Below are 13,855 nucleotides of genomic sequence, written 5' to 3' on the forward strand. Positions count from 1 at the left end.
GCATCATTAAGCATGGACCATGTAGCAGTTAGTATTAAGCCAACCAAATTTTGTTGACAGAAACAAAAAAAGTGGACAGAATTGGAGGTTTGCTTGTAATAATTAGACGCAAAATGATGGCCAATGGAAGCAGAAATGCACGAGTATAAAGTTAACAGAGCGTCCTCTGTCCATCCTCTGCCTGCATATTCTGTAAGCCAAAAATACTCGTAAAGTCATTTCTACTTTTCTGATTATCATCGTGTAATTCAATGTATAATTGTATGAAAATCATATTTAGAAACTTCATTCAATTTGGAGACCGTTTAGTATGTGAGTTGAACGTAGACGTTTATAAAAACAAGTAGCATTCTTATGATTAACTATCAATTTGATTGATTACATGGATGGCTACCTGGTTTCGAAATCAAATGAATTTTTTTAGAAATAATTTTTAAATGATGATCATGAAGAAAATTAACGGTTTATATTATAATATTTATACACTGAAATAATGTGCCCGTCATCATTGAAAGAATAATAACTTATTATATGTAAAGAGTTAAACAGTATTCGTGATTTAAGTGTCGTAGCCAAGATTAAGGCTAGTGGGTCCCGCAACGAAGGCATGTACTTCGGCTCTAATTTTCCGTAAGATATTCTTAACATGTACATTCCTTATTGGCCCGGTGGGTAATACTAAACCTAGGTTTTTTCTCTGGGCCTAATACAAATTGGGTCAAATTAGCCCAACCCAATGGACCCATTTGGAAATCCATTAAGATTTAAGACGGAAAAACACTGGACTGAAAAAGGCAGAAATTAATTAATTTAAAAAGGCAGGTGTAGCGGGAACCCTTCCACCGCCGCACCAAACAGGCAACCGCCGCCGCCGCAAGCAAACCTCACAGCAACAATGGAATTATTTGAGAGCTCTACTCTCGGTCTCTGGAAAGAATCACTCTCTTCTTACTCGTCTCGCATCGAATTGCTCAACAAACCCGATCTGGTTTCTCTCGACGAATTTTACCGCCACCAACTCCCTCCTCTCCTCCGCCAGCGAAACCCTAACCCCTTCATCACCACCTCCGAGCTCTCCGACCTCATGCGCTGGAAGCTCAGCCGTGGCAAATGGCGGTACCTCCTCTCTCTCTCTTGATTTCTTCTATACATATAGTAATGATGTACTAACTTGGATGTAAAATTCTGGAATTTGAGGCCGCGGCTGCTGGATTTCGTTTCATCCTTGGATGATTCCGTGGTGAAATCGGCATCCGAAAGGGCGTTTCGGTCTCTTCCCGATATCTCGAAGGCCATCTCTGAGCTCACGGTGCTCAAAGGCGTGGGTCCCGCCACCGCCTCCGCCGTTCTTGCAGCTTATGCGCCCGACGTGGCGCCTTTCATGTCCGACGAGGTGATTTAATATTTAGGGTTTTGTTTGTTGATTTTTGTGGTAATTGCTTCTGATTAGAGTAAATATCCTCTGCTTAACATTGAAACTTATTCATTTGATTATGTGTTAATTGCTTCTGATTAAAGTAATCCTGCTGCTTAATTATGAAATTGAATTTGTGTTTGGAATGGTGGAAGGCTATGGTTGCAGCTCTTGGAAACTCCAAAGACTATACACTTAAGCAGTACCTGTTATTTGCAAATAAATTGCAGGAGAAGGCTAAGGTCAGTCAGTTTCTCTCGGGTTTGTGTTACATCGAAAATTACTTGATGATTCCTAGTATATAAGTTAACACATGCACATTACACAAATCTGATGCCACTTAATGTAATGTGGTGCTGGTGTCGGACGATAATTCTAAGTTCCGGCAGTTGTAAACAGTTCCGTTTCCTATTTATCCATTATGCGCTGCTCGTGTGATGAGATGAGTATGAGAGGGTGCATATACAACCTTCTTGATTGAAGACTTTCTCAGGGCTAATTTGTTGTCCTCGTGACAGTTCAAAACTGCCGGCCATCTCTCTTCCCAATTGAAAAAGGATAATACTATGATACGTATAGAATTCTGTGGAAAGCCGTAATCTTAACTCTAGGCATTCTTTATGATGGTTGAGTGTAGCATTTTCTTTTTCGGTGTTCAATTCTCGTAAATTCTGTTGATATGATTTAGCATGCTGTTAAGCAAAACCAACTTGTGATCATGTAAAGTAATTTCCAGAGTGTTTGCATGCAAGTGCCTTCCTTGTATTTCAAGTAATCGTACAAGTGATCGAGTTTGTAGAGCTTTACATTTATATAGATTTTGCTTCACTTTTAAGTTTCTGCTTGAAATGTCTGCAGGAATTGAGCGCAGAAGGCGACACCTTCACGCCATCAGATGTAGAGAGAGCTCTGTGGAGTTGCACTGTTGGGGCCAAGTTATCTTCACAGAAAGAACAAGACCCCAAAAGTGATACAAGTAAAAACTCCAAGCGGAAGAGAAAGCGTTGATATGGTTCCATGCCATTTAACTGGCAATGCCTGTAAGTTTAAGCTAACTTTATAACCTAGATTAAAATGCCACCGCTGCTTCGGCTGTTGAAGCCAGCATCTCATCAGCTCATGAACAGCCCCCTGTGTACTGTATAATATGTTGTGAGTTCTTAGACTTAAACCTTGTCGCTTCCACTTTGCATCCTACAAACGATGAATCTTCGACCCAAAGGTAACACAGATCCTTGTGATAATTAGTGTCAAGTTTTTCTAAGCACTCATCTTTTAGTCTCCTACAATCGTGAGAAAAATTGTAAAATATCGAATTCGGAGTGCAGGTGATCAATAATGAAGCGTGAAAATCGCTACCCTTGATTATTGATCAAGTCTCCTCATCTTCCATGCTTTCAGTTGCTGGAGTCAAATTAGATGCTTCATTCAACTTCTATGTTGGGTCAAAATACTGCAATACGTAAATTGGGCTGCAACTTCCGCAACCTAGAAGACCAAGTTCAGCCGTGTCATCGGTGAATGCATCGTATCACCATGTCCCGTCATAGATGTATACATCTGGCAGCACCTAAAATTCTGCCATGTAAGCAATCTGATTTTAAAACGTCTTTGACTAATTTTTTTATTTTATTTTTTTTCAAACAAGCGATATTATCTAAACATTAAAAAAAAAAAAATCGCAAATCTTTGACTAAATTTTGAAATGCCCAAATAGGAAGGAAATCCGAGAAAAGCTTTATAAAATCCGGTTTCAATGGAAAATAGAAGTCTTTTCAACTTAATTACTTGCGGGAGATGGATTGTCTGCCCTGCTCTTCTCATGTCTTCTTGTTTTGTTTTGTGTGATCATGGTTAAGTTACGTCAATATTTACTTTTTGTCTTATTATTTTTATAAAAAAAATTAATATAAAATGTTGACGTGCTTAACCGTAATTGCACAAAACAAGAGAGCATGAGAAGGAGAGGGCAGACAATCCATCTCCTTACTTGCGCTGGTCCTAGTTAGGCGCCTCATCCCATCCTTGTGCGTTTTGCGGCAACGTAAGGACTTTCCAAAGCTCACCTTTTGTCTCTTTCTCCTCCAAAAACAACCTCACAACTTGAAATAAACTTCCAATCAAACGGCAGCGTCACGCGTTCAAAATCCTGCTTTCGGAAAGATATTCACACGCGTCAACGCGTTACTGGTAAATACAAGTCGGCTCCGGTGCAGACAACCCCCTCACATAAATCCGTTCGCCAAATTTCCTCAACGGCCAAAACACCAATCAACCACCTCACCGGAATGACGATTCTGTCCTCGGACCGGAAGCACCGGCGCAACCCCAAAGCCCCGCTGCTGCCACAAAAGCACGACGAAGACTATGGCTCCGTCGAGGCCGGCTTCGAGGGGGCGTCTTTTTCAGGCGCCGTGTTCAACCTCTCGACGACGATCGTCGGCGCCGGGATCATGGCCCTCCCGGCGGCGGTCAAGCAATTGGGACTGGTTCCGGGCCTGATCATGATCGTCTTGGGCGCGATGCTAACGGAGTCCTCCATCGACATGATCATGCGGTTCACCAGAGCTTCCAAGGCCGCCTCGTACTCCGGCCTTGTCGGCGACGCGTTCGGTGGGCCCGGCCGGACACTCCTCCAGCTCTGCGTCGTCGTAAACAACTTGGGGATGCTCGTCGTCTACATGATCATCATGGGTACAGATTAGATATGCTTTTGCTTTCTTTCTTTTTCGTTTGTCAAAAGATATGCTTTCTATTTTGGTATAGGGTTTTTGGGTCAACGTGGTTCTGACTTTCCGAATTTAGTTGCCAAGCGGCTATTGGGCTGAGATTTATTGGTTGGGAAATTGAATGGTTGGAATTGTGGGGGTAATTTTGGAATTTTCTGGTGTTGCAGGGGATGTGCTGTCGGGGACGTCGTCGGAAGGAGTCCGCCATTCGGGGGTGATAGAAGAATGGTTCGGACAACGTTGGTGGACGGCCCGGTTCTCGCTGCTGCTTCTTACCTCGCTGTTTGTTTTGGCTCCCCTCATTTCTTTCAAGCGCGTAGGTACAATCTCTCTACTTATCTCTTTTTTCTTTATATTATAATAAAAGTAACAAGTGTTTGTGAAATATGGTTGTCGCTTGCTTTGAGACTTTAGAGATTGGTCGGAGAATTAAGACACAAATGAAGGTTTAGATGCTTAATACTCCGTCTTTATCTTAATTGTGTAAGGTATTGCTTTCGGTTTCTTGATTAGAATGAACAGCTAACGACTAATCGAGTGAATGCTGCAAAGATGTGAAGCGTGTTAATTGTCGTGAAGTAGCTGTAGTTTGGGTGGTGAGCTTGTATTTGTCATTTTGATCAAACCAAGTGCAGCGCATTACCCGTTGTATATTGTTGTGTTGCCTAGCTTGCTTGCTGTCGCTGGATCATTCTTGTCTTGAAGTTTGTAGAGGATTCGAACTTATGCACATTCGATTCTTTAACGTGCCCAGGATTTTAAGAACTGTTGCTATGTGCAGTGAATTATTAGTTTTAGTTGTCGACTGGCATAACAGCAATTTAATTAGTGACTGATTTCTGTACATATACTCTCTTTTTATGCTAGATTCATTGAGATACACATCAGCGTTGTCCGTTGCTTTGGCTGTTGTATTTGTCGCAATAACTGCTGGAGTAGCAATCTTTAAGTTGATTGATGGAAGCATTGAATTTCCACGTTTGATGCCCAAACTGGTTGACCAGGCATCGTTTTGGAAGCTTTTCACCACCATCCCCATTCTCGTCACCGCCTATATTTGCCATCATAACAGTGAGTACTTCATATGCAAATTAGCCTGCTAGATTATAAATACAGAGGGAGTGGTTAAAGATCAAATGACACGGGCGATACACTTTACTTATATTGTATATAACCATGGTGCACATGGTCATCTAAAATGGGATTTGATTGCTTAATACAAGGTTGTGTATTATTTTAGCTGATACCATTCTAATGCACTTCTTGCAGTTCACCCTATAGAGAATGAACTGAGAGACCCTGCGCAGATGAAGTCAATAGTGCGAATGTCACTTGCATTTTGCTCTACTGTTTATATTGCAACCAGCTTCTTTGGTTTCCTTCTCTTTGGGGATCATACGATGGATGATGTGCTGGCAAATTTCGATGCTGACCTTGGAATTCCGTATAGCTCGATTCTTGATGATATTGTTAGGGTGAGCTATGGTGTCCACCTGATGCTCGTTTTCCCCATTGTGTTTTTCTCCCTCCGCCTAAATTTGGATGGCCTTCTCTTTCCCTTTGCCATTCCTATCGCATATGACAACCGAAGATTCTACTCAGTAACTGCAGCTCTCATGGGTTTTATATTTCTGGGAGCCAATTTTGTGCCTAGCATCTGGGATGCCTTTCAGTTCACAGGTGCTACAGCTGCCATCGCCGTTGGTTTCATATTTCCAGCTGCTGTAGCCCTTAGGTAAGCAATTATTAACTCTTATGAACTACTGATATCGTATAATTTGTGGCTTCTTACATTTAATAGCTTGCTTAGTTATGATCATCAAATATCAGAAGGCAAAAGTTGTCTCGAACTTAGACTAGAACCACTGAGAGCACTTTTGTGCCGTATGACTTGAATCAAATATCTTCGTTGATAAATGCACTTTTGGTCATTTGAAAACGCTTCCTCTCTTTTGTTGTGCAGGAACACTAGTGGAATCGCGACAAAGAAAGACAAATTAGTCTCATGGGTGATGATATTTTTAGCAGTATCCTCAAGCACGGCGGCTATCTCCAGTGACATTTACAGCATTTTCAGCCGTGAGAAAGTCGCTAGAAGCTGACACAGCAAAGTTTTACAATCTTTTCACATAGAATTAGAGTTGATTTTTTTAATTTTTTTTATAGAAAAATTCAAGCACCAGCAGCTAAAAACTGTTCTAACGGGAAGCTTCACAAAAGCACTATCAACGACTGATGATTTGTGACTTAAGTCAGTTGTTATATTCCGTTAGTGGATAATTATATTAAATAATCATGATTTGCTGTCATTAACCAAAGCTGTTTTGAATCTTATGATTTCTACTGGCCCCCACAAAGCTGCTTTCATCTTTTGCCGCATCGTTTGCGTTGTGAATTCATCTTTTTCGTTTGACGAGGCAATTTGACGTGGTACGTAAACTTTCGCATCTCCGATTTGTACGTTGCTCTCTTAATGGTTAAATTGGATTTTCGGACTAGTGCGTTACAATCTGAAATGTTAGAACACCACTTCAAGCGCATACAAACGAAAAAGATGAATTGACCATTGTTTGCATTTAGTGTTGAGAAGTTCATAACAATGCTACGTGTTGTATGAACGCACTCTCACATCGTTGGATTAGTCCATTGCTCTTTCGAAATGATTGATCGAGTCTGTAAGCTCGTGCATTGCCATTCCAAGCGTAAATACCACCTCTTCCAGCACGGGAACTACCATTCCAAAGCATAGGCTTTGCAACTGTCGGCACTCATCAACTGTGACAAACGCATGCGAGGAAAAACCGTGTTGGGTCAGTCAGTTGTGTCCACTGTCAAGTGTTATATGCACGCGACGCATGTATTGATTCAACCAATTTTAATTGTGGCTTTTTCTCCACCTGGCGGAATAGCTGTTCCGCTTCACGCTCAATTCATCAAGACATGAAGATTTGATGTGTACCACCCTTTCCACAAAGCTCTATAAAGTTGTATTGCCCTGTTTGTTTGGGCCATCTCTCTCCTATCGACAGCTGCTCTTCCGACGTGTTTCTGGATGAGAGCTTAAGCATACCGTTGGATTTCAAGTTCAGGCTAAATTTACTAGTCTAGATTATCTTTCTCTTCTTTTTCTAGTTATGATTTTAGTCTTGTTTTTATGGGTTGCTCCGACGTTGGAATATAATATTCTAGTGTCGGAGCAACCTATAAAAACAAATACCCGTTTAAAAGTTTTTGAAAAAAAACCCCATAAATCTGATGTTGTAATAATATTCCACAGGAAATGGTCCCTTGAGGATGAAGACGTTGTCTGAAGTTACGATTCAGAAATAGACAGTCACCTTCAACCAATGGGGTGGACTTTAACGGACCGCGACAGCAAAAGTTTTTGGACCATTTGTGGGAGCGGCCTCTAATTTGGCCACGTTTGATTGAAATGTCCACGGCGCTTTTTTTCAAATTACTATAAAGTTTGGACAATGTCCAAATTCACTTGACCGTAGCTTGGTATCTTCGGTCTTCTCACCAACCTACATCCAGCCAAAATGCCTAAAAGGAAGACTATCAACCTACAAGATTATGATCGTTGCGTTCAACGGTATCTAGTCTTTATTTTGTTGAGAAAGTTCGACTACTCATTTCATGAACGAGGGCGTCATTATTTGCGTAGGAAAACTCCCAATCTCATGAGCTATGGCGCCATTGTGATTTTATAGAGTGATTTGTAATATGAATTATTTTGATCATAAACAAAATATTTTGTGATTTAAACACAAAGAGTTTCAAGTAGGGGCCAAAAAGCTTCCTTTAGCCTTATAGCTCTATAAGAAATTACATTTTCATGAATAGTATCAGACCATGTTTTATATCATCTCCAACCTAGGGACCAAATAGTCATAGGTCAAACATAATTTATTATTTTAATTGAATTAATACGGTTACTTAAATGCAACTACCATATTAAGATAAGGTTTTCAGACATATTTTGAGTGTCACTTGTCGCCAAATGAATAAGCTTCCAGATTTCTTATCTTTATATAATCTTAATAATTTTTTGGATATGATTTCGAGTGACATGTGTCGCTAACGTGAGTAACTCTCCATATTTCTTATCTTTATGTAATCTCAATAATTTTTCGGATAGGATTTCAAGTGCCACGTGTCGAGATATAATTTGTTGTGCACATTTTAGATAAGATTTTTATTTACGTGGCACTTATTATCTTCAGCTTTCAATGTTAATAAATTGGCTGGATATTGGGGTAGAATTCACACACCTCTAAACACCTTCACTTGTTTGAGAACTACCATTGACACTATCTTCCGAGATTCATTTATAAGCCTTGCAAAGAGCTTCGTATTCTTTTCAGGTCTAAGCCCTTCCTTTCATTGCATATGTGGCCATTTGAAAATTATTGAAAAAATTAAAGCAAAGATTATTAGAAGAGGTAAGAGAATAGAATGTGAAAAATTGAAATAAAATGAAGTAAGATAGTATGGAACGGTGAAAAGTATGCGAGAAATGTTGTAGGAATAACTTAGATATTTATAGGAATAAAAATTAGAATTTTTTTTTTTTATAATTTGTCAAAAAAAAAAAAAAATCAAATTCCAATGGTAACCTAACGGCAGCAGGATGTCAACTAGCCGTTGCTAGTTGGCATCATGTTGACGGCAGGTAGTTGTTGAGGGCTAACAAAATGTCAAGCTTGACATTCTGGTGCTAGAGGGCTGGCTACTCTTGGCCAACCCTTTGGCCAATTCTCCCATTTTTGGTCGGATGGGGACCACGAGCCATTTGGCCTAGCCCTCGGTTGGAGATAGTTTTCGTGTCAAAACAGGCTATTTTTAGCCCTATGGCCCTTTGGCCAGATCAGTTAGAGATGGCCTTATTCATCTTCGAGTAGCCAAGTATTGTTCCACTATAAAAAGCTAAAAAATTAAAATGCTATTTTCTCACCAACTATTATTCCTAAATAACCTCTAGTATTCTATTTCTCCACCCACTATTATTCCTAATTGAAACACTATTTTACCAACAACGCAGTCTTCTCCGACGATACTTTACTAACAAATGAATAATCTCCAAATATTATGTTATTGTATGATTATGCACTCCAATAATTATCATCAATATCTAATCATCATCAGTTGCTTGCTTCTTACCCTTCAATGGAAAGGGGATCTACGTTCCAAGATTCCTTCTATCCTCATCCTTTATTGTCTTTTTGGCGAATTCGGCCTACATATTGTCCTTTCCTTTCACAACACAATATAAGTCTAGAGCTCCTAATACCTTTTCGCACCCAACTTATTTTTATTATATATCTTTTTCAATCATTTAACAAATGAACAAACTTGTAATTAAAAATTTCATTAAAGAGTGTGAGGAGATAAAACACTGGGCGCGGGAATAACACTACTCTTCTTCGTTATCATCTGGTTTCTTTTGCTTTGTTGGTGAAAGCAGAAGGGATTAGTAACGATAATGTGTCGGAATAAATCAAAACACATCACACTAATCACGTTCTAATGATAGAAGAACTTGGAAAAGAACGCAATAGTTGGTGACTTGATTAAAACAGCAATTGAAATTTTAAACAATCTAAAAACTATACATTATGGTTGTCCAGTTTCGATCTGCAAGAGAACGACAATGAACTTGGACTGTTTGGATCCTCAGAAAGTCACATTAGCGGCAATAGAAAATTGAGGCAACGAGGAAGACATGGACAGCATAAAACCACACACAGAAAAGGCTCAAGAGCTGCACGTTATAAAATTTATTAGAAAATGACATGCCATTTTTTGATTGACACGTACTACTCTAATTTTTCAATATTTTTCAATGCAACCACCATTTTCCATTTGTAACTTTCTCCCTTTTTGTCCCAGGCTCGTTTAGAAGTTTTTTTTTTTTTTTTTTTTTTTTTTTAATAATTAAAAGCATTTTTTGTAAAAATATTTTTAGAAAATTTTTTAGTAAAAATACAACGTATTTTTGGAATACAAAAATATTTTCTGTAAAAGTGTTAGTCATTCTAAAGCACTTCCTAACAAACTATTGTGCTTTTTATTTTGCTTTCTCCTTTTAAGTTGGTCTGCTTAGTTTTTTTATATTTATCTTAGACTAAAAATATGAAACCCTTTGAATATAAATGATTTGACGAAATTGTTCGAATTAAATAAGAGTATCCCTAGCTTTAGTTGAAGGTTGATTTTTTCATTTTCCAAAACTAATCGGTTTATAATAATCGTAATTAATCGTTGATTAGGGATTTGACGAGAGCAGTGTCGGTTTGTGTTCGCGCCGACGCAGATGGTATCAAACACATATTATATAATACTAAATATATAAATATAGTATTTCAAAATTGCAATAGACCGTCCACCTGGACTGTAATTATGATCCTAAACATAAATTAAGGATTAAGGGCCGTGCTCTTTGATCTCACCCGTTACCAAATCGTGATTAGATAAATAAAGATACCGCGTCGAGGTCCTACATGTCCTCCAACTTTTAGAACTTTTTATTTTGCTTAATCCTTTTTTACATAATTTAATTATTAATTAAAAGTTAAGACCATCACAAAGTAGAGCTGTCATCCACAAATTAACTTGTATAATTGGGTCATTAGTGTCCCGTTGCATGGCATCTTCTCTAAAATTGCTTATGGAATCATTAATTCCATCATTAATCTATGTGTATATGACAAATTATGTTTTCGTACGTAAATCTAAACAATTTAAACTTAATCTAAACATGCAAAACAATTTGATAAGAAAACACATATGGTGATGACATTTGGTATATAAATTTTACGCCTCAACGTTGTTCTAAAGAATAAGTTTCTGATTAAATTTGCTAGCAAAATGATAGGATAACATTTTATTTATGTAAATATGAAGTGGGTTACAAGTTTATTTAGTAAACTTTCTTATAGACAAATGGGTGATAATTTATACTTGCAAAAATGAAATATTGTCATATCATTTTCCATAAATAAAAGTCAGAATACCTTATATTTACATAAATAAAATATTGTCATATCATTTACTAAACTTGTCACTCTATGATTCGACGTACGTTCTCTATGGATGAATTAGAAATGTTTTTAGAGAAAGTGTATTTTTGTATTACGTTTGTGTATCATATAATGTGACAAGTACATGATATATCAATTAATGTATGATCTTACTAAATTTTTATTGTATTCATTATTTGACATGAGATAATACACTAATACGGTAAAAATATGAGACATTTGTAATCATTGCTTAGCAAACCATCGATAAAATGTCAATATTATTATAGGTAACATGTTTAAGATAAAACATGCCTTTATCGATACAACATTCATTCCTCATGCAAACATAATTACCGTTAAACAGAGTGAACTACGTAGTCTTATGATATTAACTATTCACATACGTAGTAACGACGTGCATGTTGCATAGGTTTTCTTTCCTTTTCCAGAATTAGAAAAAAAAAAAAAAAAGATGGGTGGGATGACTTGGCATTTGGCAAGGAGCCGGGAATTACGCTCAAATAGCTGTGGCCCAGTGCCGGCTGAGGGGTGGAAACCCCGGTCATGACTAATGCACCACCGACGTTCCACGTGTCTCATCCTTGGGTCGTAATCGCGCACACATTTTATGGAAGCCTGGACGTCAATTGCGGTTTGTGCCCATAGCTCATCGTTCTTAGTGTAAAGATCAGCCGTCGTCTTTTGAAAATACTATTCTTACCATTTATTTGTACGATAATGTTAGAGAGATCAATTTATAAATAAAATTTACAAACTAAATGATGTGTCATCAAATAAGCACGTTTATCAACGTTTAAGTAATAATTCAATAATCAAATCAACAAGGACGAAATCATAACGCTAATGTAACTAGCTGAAACCAAAAGAACGATTTTGCACATCTTATGACATTTGGTATATAAATTTTTGTTGTTTGTTGTGTCAAATGTAAGATAAACAGGACTAGACATAATGTGTTATGAATTCACAACAAAATGAGTTGTCCAATCTATTTTTACACATGGATTACATGCTGCTAATTCAATCTTTATCTCTAAATTCAATCTCATTCGCCTCACTAAATAGGTTGTAAAATAATACCAAGATCCTACTTAAAAAATATGCGAAAAACACTGCTCATCAAACTAATACATTTTCCAGCTCAAGGATTGTAATTATTTAGATTCAGTAAATTATGATAAACTTCTATTGAAAAAAAATTATGACAAACTTATTTGAAAAATAGAAATAAAAAAATTGTGGCATTACTTAATTTATTTCATTTCAATTATCAAGCATAACACTTAAAATTACAAATTATAATCTACTTTACTTGTAACCATTAATTATAATGAAAACTAATGAAAAAGACTTGAAAATTTTAAGTTTTAACGATAAGGGCAAAATAAAGGATAAAGTGAATAATACCATTGTACCATGATTCACATTTTAGTGTAAAAATATGATTTTTCGTCAAAATAAACGGTATCAAAAAATTTTCGTTAAAAATTCCTTAATTATAACTATATAGCTGCATTTTCCCTAACGAAATGAGCTCATTTGAAGCTTTGAACCACCATCCGTCCATTAATTAATAATTAACAAAATACAAAACAAAAAAATAAAAATAAAAAACCAAATTTTTTTAAAAATCAATTTCACTTTTTGTCGCATCAAGATGCATTTGGTGGTAGCTATTTGATAAAGGATTCTCTACCCTCCTATTCTCATCCCTTTCCATCTCTTTCTCTTACAAATTATTTTTTGTCTTATTAATTCTATAAAAAAATCAATATAAAATGTTAACGTGGTTTAACCGTAATCGTTCAAATAAGAGGGTATGAAAGGGTAAAGAGATTATGAGGGTAGAAAATTCTCCTCTCTATCTGATACCCTGTCTTTCTCGTTGAAATATTATTATTATTCCTTAATTTATTTTTTCTTTTTTTCCTATTTTTCTTCTCAGATTAAAACGTCAAAAAGTAAAAAGAGAGAAATGGTCAAAAAGTTATGAGCTTTGAATTCACACGAGGAGGAGGAGCAGCCACCCAGACCCAGATGGGATTCCAATCGGATTCGGAAGGAGGAACAAAGCATCTCGTACCTTCCACCGCGCCGGAACATCTCTGTAAATTCTCCTTCCCCTTTTTCCTCAATTGTATATTGTAACAAAAACAAAAATTCCCAGAAAAAAAGATGGTCCCTTTACATGTACGAAGGAAATTTCCAGGGTTAGGGCTTACGTTGTTGGTTGTTGCTGATATTATTATACCTTGAAAGCGGTAGGTGAAAAGAAGAGAGCAAAAACACCCAAAAAAACAAAACAAAAAAGAGTAGAAATTGTCTTTTTTTTTTTTTTTTTTGTCGGAAATCCGGTTAATAACTGCCCTTTTTTTCTGAATTTCTGTACAGTTTGATTGAGTAGGGGTTTTTTGTTGTTGTTGTACGGAATCCAAATTATCGTTTAGTGCACGGTTTCTGTGATTTTCTTTCCAAATTAATTAATTTTTTCCGGTTTGGTGAAAAGTTTAGAGAGAAAATCTGGGAATGTTGTTACTGGTAAAAAGGATCAATTCCAGACATTGACCTTCGGGAACGTGGGTTCTCCGAATCAATTCAAATAAATTATATATATTTTTTCGTCGAGTCATTTTTTTGTTTTTCTTGCCTCCTCTTTTGATCTTTTT

General features: G+C 37.1%; 2 protein-coding genes across 2 annotated transcripts; both read left to right on the plus strand.

Annotated features, from left to right (window-relative positions):
• The first annotated feature begins 807 nt into the window (after window positions 1-807).
• On the plus strand, window positions 808-2,626 carry LOC137744956 (uncharacterized). Its single transcript, XM_068484786.1, has 4 exons — window positions 808-1,116; window positions 1,198-1,393; window positions 1,570-1,656; window positions 2,273-2,626. Exons 1-4 carry the CDS (start codon window positions 896-898, stop codon window positions 2,420-2,422), a joined length of 654 nt encoding a protein of 217 aa, XP_068340887.1. The 5' UTR covers window positions 808-895; the 3' UTR covers window positions 2,423-2,626.
• A 723-nt stretch (window positions 2,627-3,349) lies between these two features.
• LOC137744965 (amino acid transporter AVT6A-like) lies at window positions 3,350-6,477 on the plus strand. Its single transcript, XM_068484798.1, has 5 exons — window positions 3,350-4,108; window positions 4,311-4,463; window positions 5,011-5,214; window positions 5,413-5,878; window positions 6,107-6,477. The coding sequence occupies exons 1-5, from the start codon at window positions 3,703-3,705 to the stop codon at window positions 6,243-6,245; spliced, it is 1,368 nt and encodes a 455-aa protein (XP_068340899.1). The 5' UTR covers window positions 3,350-3,702; the 3' UTR covers window positions 6,246-6,477.
• Window positions 6,478-13,855: the final 7,378 nt, after the last annotated feature.

Source organism: Pyrus communis, chromosome 1 (genome assembly GCF_963583255.1).
Source record: "Pyrus communis chromosome 1, drPyrComm1.1, whole genome shotgun sequence".
Lineage (NCBI taxonomy): Eukaryota > Viridiplantae > Streptophyta > Magnoliopsida > Rosales > Rosaceae > Pyrus > Pyrus communis.